The sequence below is a fragment of the Salmo salar genome, chromosome 11 (genome assembly GCF_965601325.2).
Source record: "Salmo salar chromosome 11, fSalSal1, whole genome shotgun sequence".
NCBI classification, from domain to species: Eukaryota; Metazoa; Chordata; class Actinopteri; order Salmoniformes; family Salmonidae; genus Salmo; species Salmo salar.
In genome coordinates this window covers 105,553,902-105,575,518 of record NC_138301.1, presented here as the reverse complement: position 1 = coordinate 105,575,518, position 21,617 = coordinate 105,553,902, and the positions used below count along the sequence as shown (strand labels likewise).

Genomic DNA, 21,617 nt, shown 5'->3' with positions numbered 1-21,617 from the left:
GTCATGGAGGTGGGGCCTGCTGTGCCTGTGGCTCCTGGTCCCCTGCTTATGCTGCACAGGAGTGAAGTACTTCTCCATCACCTGCTGCTTCCCCAAACCCAAGTCCTGCTTTCGTATGGTAGTCCCTGGGTGCAGGGACAATCTTTTCCCTGCTGTGCGGTCCGCAACTATTCCTCTCCCCGTGTTATTTCCTTGATACTTTCTGATGATTCAAATATATTTTCTGGACCATAGCTCAACTACTTGGAAAAATAACATAGAATTATAGCAAAGTTAGAACATTACTACATGCTGAATACATTTTCTGTGAGCTAATTTAACTGAGCACTTTTATAAGGGCATAATAGTTATGCTAACTTAAAACAGGCCATTAACCACATCATCAACTACAACTATTTTCTTCCTAAATGCAGCGGTTACAAAACTACTAACACCTGTTAAGTTATTCTTGAAATACTTTAAGTCAACACAAACATAATATATCAGCAAATACCAACAATCTCAAATCACAGTCAGACTTACCTAAAATAGTGTGAAATGTTTTAGATGTGCCAGTAGTTCAAGAATTCTTATCTGTCTAAGTCAAGTAACATAAGTCAACTAAACTCAATTAACTTGATCTTAATCATTAATTCTGATATCCTAAACCACATAAGCAGTGAGCGCTAGCACATACTCTGTCAGAGGACCCATAAGAATGACACAGGTTGAGATGCTCATTGATGTTTTGTACCAGGATTCTGCTTGCACCCTCCATCTGATGTAACAATTTTCCAATTGCGGTGGAGCATGCATGAAACCACAGAAACATCAATAAATCCTTTGCACCCATCCACTAGCCTCAAGCGATTTTTCAAATCTCATGTGAAAACTACTTCATAGACAAAACACGTGCTCTTTTTCTATTTTTGTCATGCCCAATAAAATTAAACATTGGTCAGATAATCTATTCAAGTGACATGGTATGGGCAATGTTAATAAAAAAAAATAAAATACTTATTTGTGCAAGAAGCTTAGTTTACTCAATAACAATATTCAAGAATTCATTATTGTTATGTTCATGTCAAGGCACTACATGAAGTTTAGACTGAAACCAATATGTTGTCTGTGAATTTTCTCAAATAAAGTTGCCCTTAAGTTATGTATACAATTCAACTGTTTGGATTCCAGTGTTTAGGAGATTAACTGGTTATTAATGTCCAGCTTGCTATTGACCTGCCTGCCCCTATTGTATCACTGCAAAAGACACCATGACAACGACAATTAAGGAAAGCGTTGAGAAAACCATTGAATTGCAATAGCATGTTAAGCAACCACATACCAAGAAACATGATTGTTTGCAATTAATGATCACATTCAATTACCATATCACTAGACCCTGACAGTTGGTAAGTACTGAGGGACACAAGTGCTTTCGGGATGTTTGACACCAGTTATATAGACATTCATTTTAATTAATTTCTCGCTCTGAGGTTATAGCGATACAATCCTATTGTCTGTAGTTGTCCATCGCCCGCAGCCCCTTTCCCCAAATCGATTGCCAATTGTGTGATACAGCACAGCCCTCCACTCGCAATCAATGGCAGTACTGCATTGAGACCCTCCAGCAAAGAGAAGGGAAGGACAAAGCAGTGTGGGGCTAATGTGAGACCCAACCCAAATATAGGTTACATAACTCAGAAATCAAGTGACTCCTTAAGTTCTAAGGACAATCTTTTTTTTAGAGACCTAGAACATTGATACTTAATATAAACAAATTGACATTCAGTATCACTGGGCTGGTAAAATGTTCCTTCAAAAAGTATGTTTTAAAAAAAATGAATTACCTTATTGATGGCATCATGCAGCAGTTATAATACCAAACACATACAAAAGGACAAAACATCTACAACTCAGTGTTTCGTACAACCATTATTAGACAGAATATAGCTCAAACTATTTATTATATTCGTGAAACAGAAATTTGCAAAAAAAAGCAGCCACTATAAGCTAGTCCTTACAACAACAAAAATACAATATACTGGAGTCAGTCATGGAGAAGTCAGCCAATAAGAAGTGTTAAATCTGATCCGATTGTCTTAAATCACTCAAATCTAAACCATCATACAGTTGAAGTCGGAAGTTTACATACACTTAGGTTGGAGTAATTAAAACTCGTTTTTCAACCACTCCACAAATTTCTTAACAAACTATAATTTTGGCAAGTCGGTTAGGACATCTACTTTGTGCATGACACAAGTAATTTTTCCAACAATTGTTTACAGATTATTTCACTGTATCACAACCCAGTGGGTCTTAAGTTTACATACACTAAGGTGACTGTGCCTTTAAACAGCTTGGAAAATTATAGAAAATGTCATGGCTTTAGAAGCTTCTGTCATGACTTTGCCCTCTTTGGGTACAGCGAGCACAATTAAACCCCCCCCCCCCCCTCTGCACCAGGCCTTTTCTATGCACCATCCCCCTACCTACCCCCTACCCCCCCCCCCCCCCCAGGCTGCTGTGGTGTGAAGGCGGTCGTAAATTCCAAAGGGAATGTCCTGCCTCACAGGCCACAGTTTTGAGACAGAGTGGGTTTCGTATAGAGAACAAAGGATTCTTCCACCTCACAGGATTGGAGAACCGAACGACATTGGAAGAAGGTATAAAAGATCGGTGAAGAATCCAGCTACGAACTGGTCCGTTTGGGACAATTTTGTGACAATATGGCCAAATTACCATACTAAGGTTTATATACTAGCCTCAGCAATGAGACTTACATCTAATGGTTGTATAAAATTTATGAATAAGGATAAAGCTATTTGGAATATGTTGAGATGCTATGTACTTATGTTAATGTGAGAGAATTGTATGTCTGTTCAAAGCTTAACTAAGTCATCGGCACGCCCCCAAGGACACAGACAGGACAAGGCGTCATGTGACAGCCTTTTCTATGTTCAGTATATAAGCCCACCCAGGGTTTCTTTCTGGAGACCAGCTTACCTCGAGAAGAGAGAGCGCCAAGGTTTGACCATGCATTCCTCTACTGAACTTTAACCATACCACGTGGTTAAACTTTTAGACTATCGATACCGACAGAATAATAACAAGTCTTTGATATTAATTACTAGTCTGCAGCTAGAAATTCGGTGTCATTGAACGTGAAGACCGACGAAACATCCATTCTATAACGACATTAATGAATGTCGCTTTGAAAGATCCATTCTAACCGAGAGAGAGAGAGAGAGCGAGGATGAAACTCTCCAACAAAGATCACGACGACACACTGAGCGTAAATATATTGATTGAAATTGTTTCCGAATGAGTGAGCGTTCATGTGCAAAGGCTTAGCATATCAATTGTTAATATTTATCAACTCTGTAGGGTCTTCTGTGCTGACCCCCCACTACGCTTTTGTTTAACAAGCCGCCATGCTGGTTTAGCCCACTAGGGTACATTCCTCTTCCATTGCTTTGTAACGATACCTACTGTTTTGTATGCTTTCTGTGAATTACTTAGTTTAGTAAATAAATGATTTTAAGACAATTGATGTATGGATGACTTAGTGAAGACTGGGTTCGTGCAGATAACAATTTACGACGTTTGGAATGAGACTGGACGCAAGGTAATAACATTAAAACAAGAAGATAATAGATCAGATCTTATAATATATATAATGTTATAATATCTGACAGTGATATTAGGAAAATTATAACTGTGTAATCTGAATATTTTCCTTGGGGCCCCGACCTCCGAGTTAATTACAGTTACACGATTAATCAGTTAATCGCGTAATAATAATTAGAGTTATTTGATAAACATGTCTTCAAGTTAATGATGCCCAAAGACACAACACTTCTGATAGGCTAATTGACATCATTTGAGTCAATTGGAGGTGTACCTGTGGATGTATTTCTATGCCTACCTTCAAACTCAGTGCCTCTTCGCTTGACATCATGGGAAAATCAAAAGAAATCAGCCAAGACCTCAGAAAAAAAATTGTAGACCTCCACAAGTCTGGTTCATCCTTGGGAGCAATTTCCAAATGCCTGAAGGTACCACATTCATCTGTACAAACAATAGTACGCAAGTATAAACACCATGGGACCACGCAGCCATCATACCGCTCAGGAAGGAGACACGTCTCGTAGAGATGAACATACTTTTGTGCGAAAAGTGCAAATCAATCCCAGAACAACAAAGGACCTTGTGAAGATGCTGGAGGAAACCAGTACAAAAGTATCTTTATCCACAGTAAAACGAGTGCTATATTGACATAACAAGAAAGGCCGCTCAGCACGGAAGAAGCCACTGCTCCAAAACCGCCATAAAAAAGGCAGACTACGGTTTGCAACTGCACATGGGGACAAAGATCATAGTTTTTGGAGAAGTGTCTTTAAGTCTGATGAAACAAAAATAGAACTGTTTGGCCATAATGACCATTGTTATGTTTGGAGGAAAAAAGGGGGAGGCTTGCCAGCCGAAGAACACCATCCCAACCGTGAAGCACGGGGGTGGCAGCATCATGTTGTGGGGGTGCTTTGAACAGAAGAGACTGGTGCACTCCACAAAATAGATGGCATCATGAGGGAGGAAAATTATGTGGATATATTGAAGCAACATCTCAAGACATCAGTCAGGAAGTTAAAGCTTGGTCGCAAATGGGTCTTCCAAATGGACAACGACCCCAAACACACTTCCAAAGTTGTGGCAAAATGGCTTAAGGACACCAATTCAAGGTATTGGAGTTGCCATCACAAAGCCCTGACCTCAATCAAATAGAAAATTTGTGGGCAGAACTGAAAAAGTGTGTGAGCAAGGAGGCCTACAACCCTGACTCAGTTACACCAGCTAAGTCAGGAGGAATGGGACAAAATTCTAAAAGCTGAAATAAATCATTCTCTCTACTGTTATTCTGACATTTTACATTCTTAAAATAAAGTGGTGATCCTAACAGACCTAAGACATGACATTTTTACTAGGATTAAATGTCAGGAATTGTAAAAAAAACTGAGTTTAAATGTATTTGGCTAAGGTGTATGTAAACTTCTGACTTCAACTCTATATGAGAGGAATAAATAATGCCATTTAAACTAATATTTTATATGTAAAAACTGTGATGGAAGAAGCCACAATGAGAGGGTGAGAGCACCCTCTAGAGAACAAATGTGATAAGGGAATGCATGACATACAGGCTTCAATCAAATCCAAAAGCACAAGTTCTGAAATCATAGAAGGACATGACAATCTGCCATGATAAAGATTCTTAGTTTGGACATCTTCTGTCCCAAATTCTAACACTTAAGAAATGAACAAAGTAAAAAGCAAAAAACAAACAGCTATAATCTCAACATCACAGAAAATGCTTTGAAAATAAATCTTACAAGTTAAAACACACCGATGTGTGTAATCCAATTTACAATGATTTAACAATCATTTAAAATATAAAAGGGTGCTCCTCAACACAGGATAATGTCCCTGTGACCTAATGAAGTTGTCACCTCAAAAAGAAAAATCAACCTATCAAAGTGACAGGAACATCAGTGAAGATAAAGCCAGTTTCTAAGATTACACAACTCGTATTAGGTCACTTTTTAAACCAATCTCACATTTAGAACTTTGAAAAAGCCTACATTTACATTTCTGTATTGTACATTAATCCTGTTTGTTGTTCCCATAGGTGCCATATTTATGCAAATATCAACTACTTTCGCACCTCATCACCTTTGACATGCAATCATAGAAGTGTAAAAAGTTTACTTTCTCCAATCTTGGCAAAAAGGATTTCTAGTTACATGTCAAAGACTTTGAGGATGACCTATGAGTTTATTCCACCACCAAATCAAATCCTTCCGCCTCTTCAAACTCCGCATTCATCTTTGCCGCAAGGTCGTCCAGCTCCGCCAGCTGGGTAGGAAGGAAATGGAAAAGTAGATCAACACAAAGGTACATATGCTATAGGGTCTTACACATCTCCATCTTGAAAATAGTTCAAGCGAGCAATAAGTGTTACTTTTCATATCTTGATGGTGTTTGGCCCTGTCTGGGGGTATCGTCGGACAGGGCCTTAGTGTCTCCCAACCCCTCCTGTGTCAGCCTCCAGTATTTATGCTGCAATAGTTTGTGTGTCCGGGGGCTAGTGTCAGTCTTATATCTGGAGTATTTCTCCTGTCTTATCCGGTGTCCTGTGTGAATTTAAGTATGCTCTCTCTAATTCTCTCTCGGAGGACCTGAGCCCTAGGACCATGCATCAGGACTACCTGGCCTGATGTCTCCTTGCTGTCCCTAGTACACCTGGTCATGGTGCTGCTCCAGTTTCAACTGTTCTGCCTGCGGCTATGGAACCCCGACCTGTTCACCGGACGTGCTACCTGTCCCAGACCTGCTATTTTCATCTCTCTAGAGACTGCAGGAGCGGCTGAGACACTGAATGATTGGCTATGAAAAGCCAACTGACATTTACTCCTCGACAATCACTGTGGCGATTATTATTATTATTATTATTTGACCCTGCTGGTCATCTATGAACATTTGAACATCTTGGCCATGTTCTGTTATAATCTCCACCCGGCACAGCCAGAAGAGGACTGGCCACCCCTCATAGCCTGGTTCCTCTCTAGGTTTCTTCCTAGGTTCTAGCCTTTCTAGGGAGTTTTTCCTGCTTCTACACCTGCGTTGCTTGCTGTTTAGGGTTTTAGGCTGGGTTTCTGTACAGCACTTTGTGACATCAGCTGATGTAAGAAGGGCTTCATTAATAAATTTGATTGAACGTACACTGTAGTCTACTATGGTTAAGTTGTTTATCAAGGTTGTCAACAGTGACCGCAGTAGTATCATATGCCCTCTTCTCACAGAATCACATTATTAGAAACCAAGACTGTTCTCAGGCAGGCGTGGTTATAGCTAGATATGTTCAAGTTGTGGAACATTTTAGCTAACCCTATTCATAATTGTCCTAACCTGCTGCATAAGTTATCCTAACCTCCTACATAGTCACATCTGCTTGTCAAATCCATCAGACCTGCCCTGAGAGCAGTGGGTATCCACTAATGCGATACAGTTATGGTCTAACTTACTTTTATTTGAGGAACCTTCTTCCTCCTCCTCTTCTCCTTTACCACAGCAACTCCAGGGATGTTGACATCTGGCTCAGGAGAAGCAGCAGCACTGTCGTCCCCTTCTAGCAGGGTGAAGGAGCTAACCCCACAGAATGACTTGGAGGCCTCAGGGCCCACCCTGGACTGCTCCACCTTGCAAAGAACCTGGGGTGTCTGAAGCTTCTCAAACCCAAACAGGGTCTCCCGACGCAGAGATGGGGGGGACAGGTCAAACGAACAATCCCCTAGGCTTAGGCGGCTGTAGGACCGACGCACCTTCTGTGACCATGCTGACTCCTCAGGGTTCGCTGCAGCTTGGGGACAAGGTGGTGAGGGGGCCAAGATCGGGAAGAGCATGGTGGCTTTTGGTGGAGGAACCTGGGCAGGTCCTGGGATTGAAATTTTGGCCTTCTTCAGACTGCCTTCAGACAATCTTTGTTCATTTTCTTTGTTGTCCTCTGAGGGTACCTGAAACAAAAGCAATTGTGCACATATGACTGGGCTGATATGAAATAACAGGACCAAACATATTAAAACTATGCAGCTTATTCTGTAAATGAATTTGCTGTGTTCTTTCAACTCACATTGAATTGTGTTTTCTTGGGTGCAATCTTCCTCACAGTGATGCTGCGTTTCACAGTGTCCGTAGGAGCCTGTGGATTACGGTAACATTATATATAGTTAGACAAAGATGCTTGCAGGATGCAGTTTAACTACGTCAAAAGGTAAATTGAAATGTTACTGGTTGTGTTGACAAAAGGTACTACTTACTGAGTTGGGGTCATTTTGATTTGGAGAGGTCAACCGCGCTGACCTCCTTCGTGGCTGGCTGGTAGAATCTAGTATAAGACAAAGAATGGCCCAACTATCAACAATATTGGCTCATTGGCTTCCCTTTATACAGCTAACAATGATGTGAGATCTTTAGTTAGCAACATGACTTGACTGGTCCCTTGACTGATAAAGTCAATTGACTGGTAAAGTTGAAGTGACGTTTTTTTTGTTATCTAAAAACTTGGAGTAATGTCGAGATGTTGTGAAGATCCAGCTGTATGCCTCAATATGAAGACTACCATCTATTTCCATAATTGTAATGTCCATCTTCGCCATTGATTTGAGATTGGTGCATATAGATAGCTGTCTAACTGAGTCTGCACAATAGGCACCATTTGACATTTTGACTGATTTAGAATAATCTCGCCATTGGAGTGAACCACACATCTGCTAATTACAGACAAGCACTACTATAAACAGAAGCACTTCTCTAAATTAAGAAATAAAGAACAAAATAGCAAACATACTGACCAGCCAAAAAGGTTTGATGTGTCTCGTTGCTCATCCTTGCCGTCTGTCCAACTTATTTACTACCGTTAATACATGAATTCGGTGGGTGATTAGCTAGCAAGAATACACATGAACGTTATCTGGCTAGTAGCTATCGACAACAAGCTAGCTGACTTGATTAATTAGTAAAACAAATTATTAATTCATCAGCAAATAAATATATCACACAAGCTAACTAGGCAACAAATAACTAATGCAAAATTACGACTGAATAACTTGATAGTAGTTCATTTTGATTTAACTTGTCAGTCCTCAAAATTTTCAAAATTGCCCGCCTGGAGGTACCGGAAGTGACATTGAGTGCAGTTCCTGTCCGTTATTTTATCTTTCTTTTTAATTTGATTGAACCTTTATTTAACTAGGCAAGTCAGTTAAGAACAAATTCTTATTTACAATGACGGCCCACCAAAAGACCTCCTGCAGGCGGGACTAAAAATACAAACTTAAATAAAATATATAGGATAAAACACACATCACGACAAGAGAGACAACAAATCAAATCAAATCAAAGTTTATTTGTCACGTGCGCTGAATACAGCAGGTGTAGACCTTACAGTGAAGTGCTTACTTACAGGCTCTAACCAATAGTGCAAAAAAGGTGAAAAAACACATAATAGAACAATTGGTTGGGCACCCGTAAAACTGCTGCCATTTCTTCCAGCGCCATTTTAGATCCTCCAAACACAACGCTATCTAAAGAGAGACCTAAAACAACAACATAGCATAGCAGCAACACATGACAACACAGCATGGTACTGTAGCAACACAACACAACATGACAACAACATGGTAGCAACACAACATGGCAGCAGCACAAACATGGTACAAACATTATTGGGCACAGACAACAATACATCATGCAAAGCAGTGTTGGGGCTGCGTCAATTCAATCTGGTATCAGAACAGAATTTAACACTAGGCTACTGAATATATTTTCAGCTGTTTATTAATAGAATTAGTCAAGCAGAATAAACGGTAAATACAATCTTCATATATACGGGTTCACTGTAACACCTCGCAGGGCAAACAGAGAACTGAGTGACACATCCTTTGCTTTTCATTAAATACTCTGACAGAGATAGTTCCTGCTCACTGCTGGCCTGTCAGAGGGAGGATGAGCGTGGTTTAAACTTACTCATCCTATCGTTGGCGTGCAGGCTGGTCCCAGCCTCTAGACGCATCTTTGTTGCCAAGCATAGTTGTCTTCTAGCTTATCTTCATGTGTGTACCCGAGAGTCAGACACCCAAGGACAGTGTCTGTTTTATGCTACAGTTAGGACAGTTTCTGCTTTTGTGCTACAGCTATCTTCCATTCTACCAGCCCCTCCCGTACACCTGTCCTTGAGCGGCCCCACAACCAGGCATTGTGTGTGTGTGTCACGAGTCTACTCAGCCTACACTCCTACTAGCCAGCAACCCTCCAGTTAGTCATGTCTATTATATGTTGCTCAATCTATGTTAATACAACATAAACCTCTTAGTGCATTACAGTCCGTTCATACTTAGGCCTACATCTACTGTAAATGGTAATGCATCACATCTAATAAGTTAAATAAAACCCAACAGCAGACACAACTGTCAGTAAGAGTGTCCATGATTGAGTCTTGAATGAAGAGATTGAGATTGAGATAAAACTGTCCAGATTGAGTGTTTGTTGCAGCTCGTTCCAGTCGCTAGCTGCAGTGAACTGAAAAGAGGAGCGACCCAGGGATGTGTGTGCTTTGGGGACCTTTAACACACTAGAGCTTGAGGTAGGGTTAAGAGAGCTTGAGGTAGTCACCTCATACAAGTACTTGGGAGTATGGCTAGACAGTACACTGTCCTTCTCTCAGCACATACCAAACCTGCAGGCTAAAGTTAAATCTAGACTTGATTTCATCTATAATAATCGCTCCTCTCCTCTTTCACCCCAGCTGCCAAACTAACCCTGATTCAGACTATCTTACCTATGCTAGATTACAGAGACGTAATTTATAGATCGGCAGGTAAGGGTGCTCTCCATTCGGCCATCAGATTTGCCACCAATGCTCCTTATAGGACACATCACTGCACTCTATACTCCTCTGTAACTGGTCATCTCTGTATACCCGTCGCAAGACCCACTGCTTGATGCTTATTTATAAAACTGTCTTAGGCCTCACTCCCCCTATCTGAGATATTTACTGAAGCCCTCATGCTCAACATACAACACCTGTTCTGCCAGTCACGGGGAGAGCGGCATTCTTACCAAATCACATGTATTTTTTTATTTAACCAATATTTAACTCGGCAAGTCAGTTAAAGAACAAATTCTTATTTACAATGAGGGCCTACACCGGCCAAACCTGGATGACGCTGGGTCAATTGTGCACCACTCTATGGGACTCCCAATAACGGCCGGTTGTGATACAGCCTGGCCTTTCTTTTGGAGGTGTTCTTCAGAACCTTTTACTTCAGCACTGCACAGATACTAAATTAATGATAAATATGTGATTCTATCTAAATAAATATACAAGTGTATTAGAATTAGACAGATTAATTATTTTATTTTACTAGGCAAGTCAGTTAAGAACAAATTCTTATTTTCAATGACAGCCTAGGAACAATGGGTTAACTGCCTTGTTCAGGGGCAGGACGACAGATTTGTACCTTGTCAGCTGGGGGATTTTAACTTGCAATCTTTCGGTTACTAGTCCAACGCTCTAAGCACTAGGTTACGCTGCTGCCCCAGGGCTTGCAAACTATTACAGACTACAAAGGGAAGCACAGCCGAGAGCTGCCCAGTGACACAAGCCTACCAGATGAGCTAAATAACGTCTATGCTCGCTTCGAGGCAAGTAACACTGAAACATGCAGGAGAGCATCAGCTGTTCCGGACGACTGTGTGATCATGCTCTCCGCAGCTGATGTGAGTAAGACCTTTAAACAGGTCAACATTCACAAGGCCGCAAGGCCAGACGGATTACCAGGACATGTACTCCGAGCATGCGGTGACCAACTAGCAAGTGTCTTCAATTACATTTTCAATCTCTCCTTGTCTGAGTCTGTGATACTAACATGTTTCAAGCAGACCACCATAGTCCCTGTGCCCAAGAACACTAAGGTAACCTGCCTAAATGACTACCGACCCATGGCACTCACGTCTGTAGCCATGAAGTGCTTTGAAAGGCTGGTCACCCATTCCAATTTGCATACCGCTCCAACAGATCCACAGATGATACAATCTCTATTGCACTCCACACTGCCCTTTCACACCTGGACAAAAGGAACACCCATGTGAAAATGTTATTCATTGACTGCAGCTCACCTGGCATCACTAAGCTAAGGACCCTGGGACTAAACACATCCCTCTGCAACTGGATCCTGGACTTCCTGACGGACCACCCCCAGGTGGTAAGGGTAGGTGACAACACATCCGCCACGCTGATCCTCAACACGGGGGCCCCTCAGAGGTGCGTGCTCAGTCCCCTCCTGTACTCCTGGTTCACTCATGACTGCATGGCCAGGCACGACTCCAACACCATCATTAAGGACCGAGCACGCCTCCATTCTCATCGACGGGGCTGCAGTGGAGCAGGTTGAGAGTTCCTTGGCGTGAAGAGGGCACGACAAAACCTATTACCCCTCAGGAGACTGAAAAGATTTGGCATGTGTCCTCAGATCCTCAACAGGTTCTACAGCTGCAACATCAAGAGCATCCTGATGGGTTGCATCACTGCCTGGTATGGCAACTGCTCGGCCTCCGACCGCAAGGCACTACAGAGGGTAGTGCGTACGGCCCAGTACATCACTGGGGCCAAGCTTCCTGCCATCCAGGACCTCTATACCAGGCGGAGTCAGAGGAAGGCCCTAAAAATTGTCAGACTCCAGCCACCCTAGTCATAGACTGTTCTCTCTGCTACTGCACAGCAAGCGGTACCGGAGCGCCAAGTCTAGGTCCAAGAGGCTTCTAAACAGAGGCTTCTACCCCTAAGCCATAAGACTCCTGAACATCTATATTACCTCAATTAACTCGACTAACCGGTGCCCCGCACATTGGCTCTGTAATGGTACACCTTTATATTGTTATTTTATTGTTATTTTACTGCTGCTTTTTAATTGTTTGTTACTTTTTTGTAACTTTCTTTAGGTATTTTATTAAAACTGCATTGTTGGTTAATAAGGGCTTGCAAGTAAGCATTTCACTGTAGGGTCAACACTTGTTGTATTCGGCGCATGTGACATAACATTTGATTTGATTTTGATTTTAATTAGTGAATAAATCGAACTTTAATGTGGGTGAGGCTGACACGCCCATTAAGTGCGCCAACGTTTCTTTCTAAAGTAAAATAAAATCTAATTGATGATCAGCTCTCGCCAAACCAATCGTAACATGACAACCTAAGTTCAAACTGTAAAACCTGAACGTGGACCAGCTGGTATAAAATGTGGGTCCCTGGCTAGAAGGGATCCATCTTTTGTCAAATTAACGTCAGATTTGATTTTTCGAAGCAGGTTAGGATAATTAACGTAGCAGGTTAGGATAATTAGGTAAAAGGTTAACTAAAATGCAAAAAAATACAAACTTTTGACTTTTAATTTGAATAAAAGCTGGATCCTTTCTAAACATTACCGTAGATGTTCCGCGTTTATATGACATCATTATTCTGCGACTGCCGGAAGAGACGTGGCAAAATATCCGCTTCTGAAAACATTCGCATTTTCTAGCTTTAGTTATTTGTACAACCTTTTCCTTCAAACGATAAATCATCGAGGAGAAAACTTGTGTGACAGGTAAGGTTCAGTTAGCTTACAACTAAAGCCACCCGAAACGCATCTGATGCTCGTGAACTAGCTTAGCTAACGTTAGCTCTAACTATAAATCTACATTATCAATACATACAAGTAGTGTCTTGCACCTATGCAATATGTAATAATCAAACTACATTTGAACCATGAGTAGATTTGCCTTGGTTATCAGACTATTGCTTAGTTAATAGCTATAACGTTAACTAGTTATGTTGTTGCTGAAGCTTGTTTTGGTGATCACTTGTCTACAGAACGACAGACAGACCATGGGTCTGTGCAAGTGTCCTAAGAGGAAGGTGACCAACTTGTTCTGCTTTGAACATCGGGTGAATGTGTGTGAACATTGCCTGGTCTCCAACCACAACAAGGTCAGTGGATGGGCAGCTCTAAGTACCCAATGTGTCATGTTAAATTAAATATAGACCACATAGTAGCTGTGTTTGCCACTAAACGAAAGTATTTTCTCTACCTGTCTGATCACAAGTGTATAGTGCAGTCCTACCTCCAGTGGCTTCAGGATAGTGATTACAACCCTAACTGTCGACTGTGTAATAACCCACTGATCTCCCAGGATACTGTCAGATTGGTCTGCTATGGTAAGAATGTCAACATCTAGGATAGATCCTTATTGCTGTTGCTTGATATTACTGCTGTATGGGATTTGCTCAAACCCTCTGGTTCATTGCTCTTTCTCTCTATCCAAGATGTATTCCACTGGGCCTGTCTTCATCACCTGGCAGCCCGGTTGCCCCTACACACTGCTCCTGCAGGATACCAGTGCCCCAGCTGCCAGGGTCCAGTGTTCCCCCCCTCCAACCTGGCCAGCCCAATAGCTGACATGCTGAGGGAACAGTTGTCCTTAGTCAACTGGGCCAGAGCTGGACTAGGCCTACCTCTGGTGAGGAATATGGGTGGGCTGAGTCACACTAGCAGTCAGGGACATTGAATAGTGACAAGGGGGATACTGGTTCAAATGCTGGCTGACATTCAGTTGTATATTATATTAGTGTAAAATATTGTATGTTAGCGCTTAAACAGAATTAACTTTTTAGGACCCCATAAATCAAGTGTTTCTTTTAGAGAGAAGACACATATATTATGAAATAGGTATTCTGTGACAATTCAACTCTAACAGGTACATCATTTCTCCACTGCAAGATTGAAGAACCTGTAAAAGCTATTCAAGACAGCACACAGGATGTCACTGACTATGCTGACTGGTCCACGGTTGATGGTAAGTAATTGTTTCTGCTGTTGATACTACCTTATTGGTCCACAGTAAGGGAGCATGTCTTGCAACTGAATGTTGCAATACATAATAATATATGCGATTTTATCAGATATGTTTTTTTATTTATCCAGGGCGTCATGACATATGCTAAGCTAAATGTTGGAATTGTTTGTTTGAATCTGGGAGTTTACTGTAACATTTTCCTTCCCTTCTCCCCTACTCTGCTAGCACCAGCATTGGAGCCTACTGAAGCTTACCCCACCCACTCCTACGCCTCCCAACCACACCCTAGCCTCGCCCCTACTCCAGTTCCAACCACAGTACAGGAAGATCATGGAAGTCTCCACAACAACGGGGAGATGGTGGCTCATGAACAACACTCTTTGGTCGACATGATCACTGCAACCACCAGTGACACCATCACCCTACACACAGGTAAAGGACTATGAATGGTACCCAGGTTTAGTGGAGCTATCTTAATCCTAACCATTACCAGCCACACAGTGTTGTCATGCCATACATGTTAGTCCAAACCTTAGCCTCAACTCTAATCCTAGTTCCTGACATTTTTGATGACGCATCTGATATTCCTTACGTAGATGCAGGTGTATAATGTATGCTGTATCCTCATATATTTGGTTTATTCATTTAATGTGAATTATTGCTTCCAGCATCATCCCCAAGGAAGATCTATGACACTAGGGACTCTGGACACAGCTCTGTGACACAGATCGACTTTGATGACGACAAGTACCGGCGACGACCAGCACTCAGCTGGTTTGCACGGATTCTCAAGTCAGTAGTGTTACTAGTTATTTAAAGTTTTGCTTCATTTTGTTATTACACAGCAAGTACATCTTTCCTAGCAAACCTCCTTGCATACGGACAACAGTATTTGACTTACATTTTATAGATCCGATTATCTATTACTCTGTCTCCAAAGGTAGAGTCCTTTTTCCAATTTCTTTTAACTCTGAAAATGTAACTTAATTTGTGTTCTCAGAAACCGGGCAGGTTCCAAGAGGACAGGCCTGTCCTGGAAGCAGAGGGTCTTCATGCTCCTTCTGGTTGGAGTTCTGGGATTCTTTACCTTGATCATCATTATGGCTAAACTGGGCCGTGCTTCAGCCGACTCCGACCCCAACTTAGACCCCCTACTAAACCCCAACATCCGAGTGGGCAACAACTGACCAGCACCCACCTCCAAGTCCTAGTGAGTGTTGAACATGGGGCCGATATAAGTCCATCTAAGAATGGTGGGACCAGTAAAGGCAGAGAGATACCTTCTCTCTCTCAGACATGAAAGAAAAGAGGATGGGATGGTGCATTTTGTCCTGGAAATGATGGCAACCTTACACCCTTCTTCCTTCTTTGGGATAGGCAGGTGCAGATTTCCTAAGCATCTACTTCTCAGAACGAATAGGATATATAACCGACGTGTGTGTGTGTGTGTGTGTGTGTGTGTGTGTGTGTGTGTGTGTGTGTGTGTGTGTGTGTGTGTGTGTGTGTGTGTGTGTGTGTGTGTGTGTGTGTGTGTGTGTGTGTGTGTGTGTGTGTGTGTGTGTGTGTGTGTGTGTGTGTGTGTGTGTGTGTGTGTGTGTGTGTGTGTGTGTGTGTGTGTGTATACACACTTTCAAACTTATTATTTACATTGCTTTTAGAGCTATATGTACAATTAATTTATATATATTTTGACCCACTCCACATCAAATGAGATTGCAATGTTGGAATGAATGGTGATGGGGAAAACAGATTTTCACAACAGAAATACTGTATTCTATGACACACATGGCTTTTTGCAATATCTGCTAAAACAAAGGTATTTTTGAAGGGGGCATCAATAAGTTCAAGTTAATTGACTGAGTGTGAGGTTTGTGTTGAATTGGAAGAATGCTACGTCTGATATTCACTTACTGTATTGTATGGTGATTAAATGAGTCTGTAAATATAGAAATTTAATGAGATGGTAGTGTGTGTTGTGTTGAACTGGAATAAATGTTTAACCAATTCTCAAATTCTGTATGCAATATACGTTCATATTTTGTGGATAAACAAAATGTACAACAGATACTGTGAGGATATTCAAGTAGTGGTTAACTAATTAGACATTGGTCTTGGTTTAGCATTAAAATGGCAAATGCAGTCTTAAATCCACAAGTGCCCTGTGCTCAGACACTCTTTGATAGAGTCATCTACTGTCTCCTGAGTTTGAAGTGTTTAGAAAGGTATTAGTGGGTGGGTGTGTTGATGGGACCTCTAAAATAAGTACAGTGCATTCAGACAGTATTCAGACCCCTCAACTTATTTTCCACCTTTTTTATGTTAGACTTATTTTAAAAGGATTAAAGTTGTTTTTTTTTTTTCTTCTCCAATCTACACACAATACCCCATAATGACAAAGCCAAAACAGGTTTTTTGAAATTTTTGCAAATGTATTAAAAATAAACTGATATCAAATGTACATATGTATTCTGACCCTTTACTCTGTAGTTTGAAGGACCTTTGGCAGTGATTACAGCCTTGAGTCTTATTGGGTACAAGCTTGGCACACCTGTATTTGGGGAGTTTCTTCCATTCATCTCTGCAGGTCCTCTCAAGCTCTGTCCTGGTTGGATTGGGGGGTGGCTGGGCCACTCAAGGACATTCAGAGACTTGTCTTGAAGCCAGTCATGCATTGTCTTGGCTGTGTGCTTTGGGTCGTTGTTCTGTTGGAAGGTGAACCGTCACCACAGTCTGATCTTCTGAGTGCTTTAGAACAGGTTTCATCAAGGAGCTCTCTGTACTTTGCTCCGTTCATCTTTCCCTAGATCCTGACAAGTCTCCTAGTCGCTGCTGCTCAAAATGATGTTGACACCACCATGCTTCACCATAGGGATGGTGCCAGGTTTCCTCCAGATGTGACGCTTGGCATTCAGGCCAAAGAGTTCAATCTTGGTTTCGTCAGACCAGAGAATCTTATTTCTCATGGTCTGAGAATCCTTTAGGTTCCTTTTTGACAAACTCCAAGCGGGCTGCCATGTGCCTTTATTTACTGAGGAGTGGCTTCCTTCTGGCTACTCTACCATAAAGGCCTGATTGGTGGAGTGCTGCAGAGATGGTAGTCCTTCTGGAATGTTCTCCCGTCTCCACAGAGGATCTCTGGAGCTCCGTCAGAGTGATCATTGGGTTCTTGGTCACCTCCCTGACCAAGGTCCTTCTTCCCCGATTGCTCAGTTTGGCCGGGCGGCCAGCTCTGGTAAGGGTCTTGGTGGTTCCGAACTTCTTCCAATTAAGAATGAGGGGGGCCACTGTGTTCTTGTGTACCTTCAATGCTGCAGAACTTTTTTGGTACCCTTCCCCAGATCTGTGCCTCGGCACAATTCTGTCTCGGCGCTTTACGGACAATTCCTTCGACCTCATTGCTTGGTTTTTGCTCTGACGTGCAATGTCAACTGTGGGACCTTATATAGACCGGTGTGTGCCTTTCTAAATCATGTCCAATCAATTGAATATACCACAGGTGGACTCCACTCAAGTTATAGAAATATCTCAAGGATGATCAATGGAAACAGGATGCACCTGAGCTCAATTTCTAGTCTCATAGCAAAAGGTCTGAATACTTGTGTAAATAAGGTATTTGTTTTTAATATTTTTAATAAATTAGAAAAAAAAATCTAAAAACGGTTTAGGCTTTGTCATTATGGGGTATTGGGTGTAGATTGAGGAATTGTTTTTTATTTTATCAATTTCAGAATAAGGCTGTAATGTAACAAAGTGGAAAAAGACAAGGGGTCTGAATACTTTCCGAATGCACTGTATATATGTTTGAGAAGTCACATTTCTGTATTGAAATCAAATTTCTACACCACCTATATCAGTCTGCTGTTAGTATATATCTCTGCACTTTTCTCCAAGTGACATTAAACACGTAAAAAATGTTGAGGAACAAACATCTCTCTTGCTGATGCTTTCTCTGCAGAAGACAATTCTGTCAGTGTAACAATATGTCGTTTTTGAGGAATATGTGCTTTTGCTAAAGCAAGCATACACAAAAGAATCCCAACCATTACGTTTTTCTATACTGTTCACATATTTCTCAATTCAAATATATGTAAATATACTGCTCAAAAAAATAAAGGGAACACTTAAACAACACATCCTAGATCTGAATGAAAGAAATAATCTTATTAAATACTTTTTTCTTTACATAGTTGAATGTGCTGACAAAATCACACAAAAATAATCAATGGAAATCCAATGTATCAACACATGGAGGTCTGGATTTGGAGGCACACTCAAAATTAAAGTGGAAAACCACACTACAGGCTGATCCAATTTTGATGTAATGTCATTAAAACAAGTCAAAATGAGGCTCAGTAGTGCGTGTGGCCTCCACGTGCCTGTATGACCTCCCTACAACGCCTGGGCATGCTCCTGATGAGGTGGCGGATGGTCTCCTAAGGGATCTCCTCCCAGACCTGGACTAAAGCATCCGCCAACTCCTGGACAGTCTGTGGTGCAACGTGGCGTTGGTGGATGGAGCGAGACATGATGTCCCAGATGTGCTCAATTGGATTCAGGTCTGGGGAATGGGCGGGCCAGTCCATAGCATCACTGCCTTCCTCTTGCAGGAACTGCTGACACACTCCAGCCACATGAGGTCTAGCATTGTCTTGCATTAGGAGGAACCCAGGGCCAACCGCACCAGCATATGGTCTCACAAGGGGTCTGAGCATCTCATCTCGGTACCTAATGGCAGTCAGGCTACCTCTGGCGAGCACTTGGAGGGCTGTGCGGCCCTCCAAAGAAATGCCACCCCACACCATGACAGACCCACCGCCAAACCGGTCATGCTGGAGGATGTTGCAGGCAGCAGAATGTTCTCCACGGCGTCTCCAGACTCTGTCACGTCTGTCACGTGCTCAGTGTGAACCTGCTTTCATCTGTGAAGAGCACAGGGCGCCAGTGGCGAATTTGCCAATCTTGGTGTTCTCTGGCAAATGCCAAACGTCCTGCACGGTGTTGGGCTGTAAGCACAACCCCCACCTGTGGACGACGGGCCCTCATACCACCCTCATGGAGTCTGTTTCTGACCGTTTGAGCAGACACATGCACATTTGTGGCCTGCTGGAGGTCATTTTGCAGGGCTCTGGCAGTACTCCTCCTGCTCCTCCTTGCACAAAGGCGGAGGTAGCGGTCCTGCTGCTGGGTTGTTGCCCTCCTACGGCCTCCTCCACGTCTCCTGATGTACTGGCCTGTCTCCTGGTAGTGCCTCCATGCTCTGGACACTACGCTGACAGACACAGCAAACCTTCTTGCCACAGCTCGCATTGATGTGCCATCCTGGATGAGCTGCACTACATGAGCCACTTGTGTGGGTTGTAGACTCCGTCTCATGCTACCACTAGAGTGAAAGCACCGCCAGCATTCAAAAGTGACCAAAACATCAGCCAGGAAGCATAGGAACTGAGAAGTGGTCTGTGGTCCCCACCTGCAGAACCACTTCTTTATTGGGGGTGTCTTGCTAATTGCCTATAATTTCCACCTGTTGTCTATTCCATTTGCACAACAGCATGTGAAATTTATTGTCAATCAGTGTTGCTTCCTAAGTGGACAGTTTGATTTCACAGAAGTGTGATTGACTTGGAGTTACATTGTGTTGTTTAAGTGTTCCCTTTATTTTTTTGAGCAGTGTAGTTCATTTATCTATGAACACACACTTGTAGGCCTTATATCATGTCATACTGATCATTTTCACATGGCAACATGTCCTCTGATAAATAATGATGACCCTTGCAAGTGGTCTCTGTGTCCTGAGGTTGAGGTGATTCATTTATTGGTATCTCAGAACTGCTCTCTTCTGTACTGGATCATAAGTAACTCATAACAGAAGCGAGTGATGAAAACGACCAAGTTAAAAACTAGAAAAAAGAGAGAAATGAAGGCGCTCATGTCAAACAGTAACTGGGGCATGCAAAACAAATAAGCTCTGTATCTCTAAAATTAGGAGTGATGAACATGCAGACATTGATTGACTCACAGACTGACAGTAGGGCAATGAAGCCCATCTTGCGATTTCCTGCTTGGAGTGAATACACTGAGCCCATCAGTGACCAGTAGAAACTCACCACCTGAAAGAACTGAGTAACAAATAAATATCAGGGATTGTCTTAATATCAACCTGATATCAATACCCAGACAAAATATCTCTATTTTCATATATCAATGATAATTATCAAGTGAGAAGTAGCCACCAGTATGGCCTCTGTGTGGTGCTGGCTTGGAAAACTGTTGTCCTTGATAACAAAGTGCAGGATGACATCAGCGACTAGTAGGCCTAGCTGAAAGATGCAGAGGAGCAGCGACATGGTTGTGTACAGCCCTCTCTTTGACACAGACAGGGAAAACAGCCATGCCATCAAAGCAGAGGTGTTGCCCTGCTCACAAAATGGATGAGATTAGAACAAGCATTTTCTGTATTTGAATATAAAATAAGGATCATGAGTAACTGGATCTAGGATAAATATCATTATATGATTAGATTTGTAAAGCATCGTCTTTGTCCAGCAGATTGTAAGACATTTACTATTTATGTATGTGTGCATTGATTTGTGTGTAAAAGGAGAAACAGAACATAGTTTACATTCTCGAAGAGGTCACCACTTTCTGCCATGTCACAGACTACTGGTGGCCCACTCTTGAGAGACCTAGACCGACACTTGCACAATGATACAGATTCTTGGACTGGATAAAATTGTCCCAACTTGTAATTTGGCAGCACACCTACTGTGATGAAGTGTGGATCTGTCCGAAGGTAATAGAATGTTCATATTCTCCAGCTATGACATCACAGAAACGTCAAGAACCAAGATTCTAAATATTGGACCAAAATAAACATTTTTGTCTTGAATCTTTTCATTGTAATGAACACAAGCCTATTTACAAATAAATAGAAGGCTCTGGGCATGGAAAGGGGGATACCTAGTCAGTTTTACTTTTGAATGCATTCAATTGAAATGTGTCTTCCGCATTTAACCCAACCCCTCTGAATCAGAGAGGTGCGGAAGGCTGCCTTAATCCACATCCACGTCATCGGCTATAATGTGTGTAGTGAAGGGTCCTCTAAATTAGAAATATGTACTGTAGTCATACCAAGGGTGTAGTTTTTAATGAACAAAATTAAAGACTCACCAATCAGAAGAATGAAAATGACATTTGAT

The 21,617-nt window shown here is 42.0% G+C and overlaps 2 protein-coding genes across 2 annotated transcripts; one reads left to right on the top strand and one right to left on the bottom strand.

Annotated features, from left to right (window-relative positions):
• Positions 1 to 5,228: 5,228 nt before the first annotated feature.
• Positions 5,229 to 8,696, bottom strand: LOC106563463 (sororin-B). The gene is made up of 5 exons (XM_014129070.3): positions 8,382 to 8,696; positions 7,848 to 7,915; positions 7,661 to 7,729; positions 7,056 to 7,544; positions 5,229 to 5,886 (listed from the first exon to the last, which is right to left on the bottom strand). Exons 1-5 carry the CDS (start codon positions 8,413 to 8,415, stop codon positions 5,806 to 5,808), a joined length of 741 nt encoding a protein of 246 aa, XP_013984545.1. The 5' UTR covers positions 8,416 to 8,696; the 3' UTR covers positions 5,229 to 5,805.
• Positions 8,697 to 12,839: 4,143 nt separating this feature from the next.
• LOC106563464 (zinc finger protein-like 1) lies at positions 12,840 to 16,879 on the top strand. Its single transcript, XM_014129071.3, has 8 exons — positions 12,840 to 13,172; positions 13,439 to 13,555; positions 13,672 to 13,783; positions 13,892 to 14,085; positions 14,346 to 14,421; positions 14,647 to 14,853; positions 15,090 to 15,213; positions 15,422 to 16,879. Exons 2-8 carry the CDS (start codon positions 13,454 to 13,456, stop codon positions 15,606 to 15,608), a joined length of 1,002 nt encoding a protein of 333 aa, XP_013984546.1. The 5' UTR covers positions 12,840 to 13,172; positions 13,439 to 13,453; the 3' UTR covers positions 15,609 to 16,879.
• Positions 16,880 to 21,617: the final 4,738 nt, after the last annotated feature.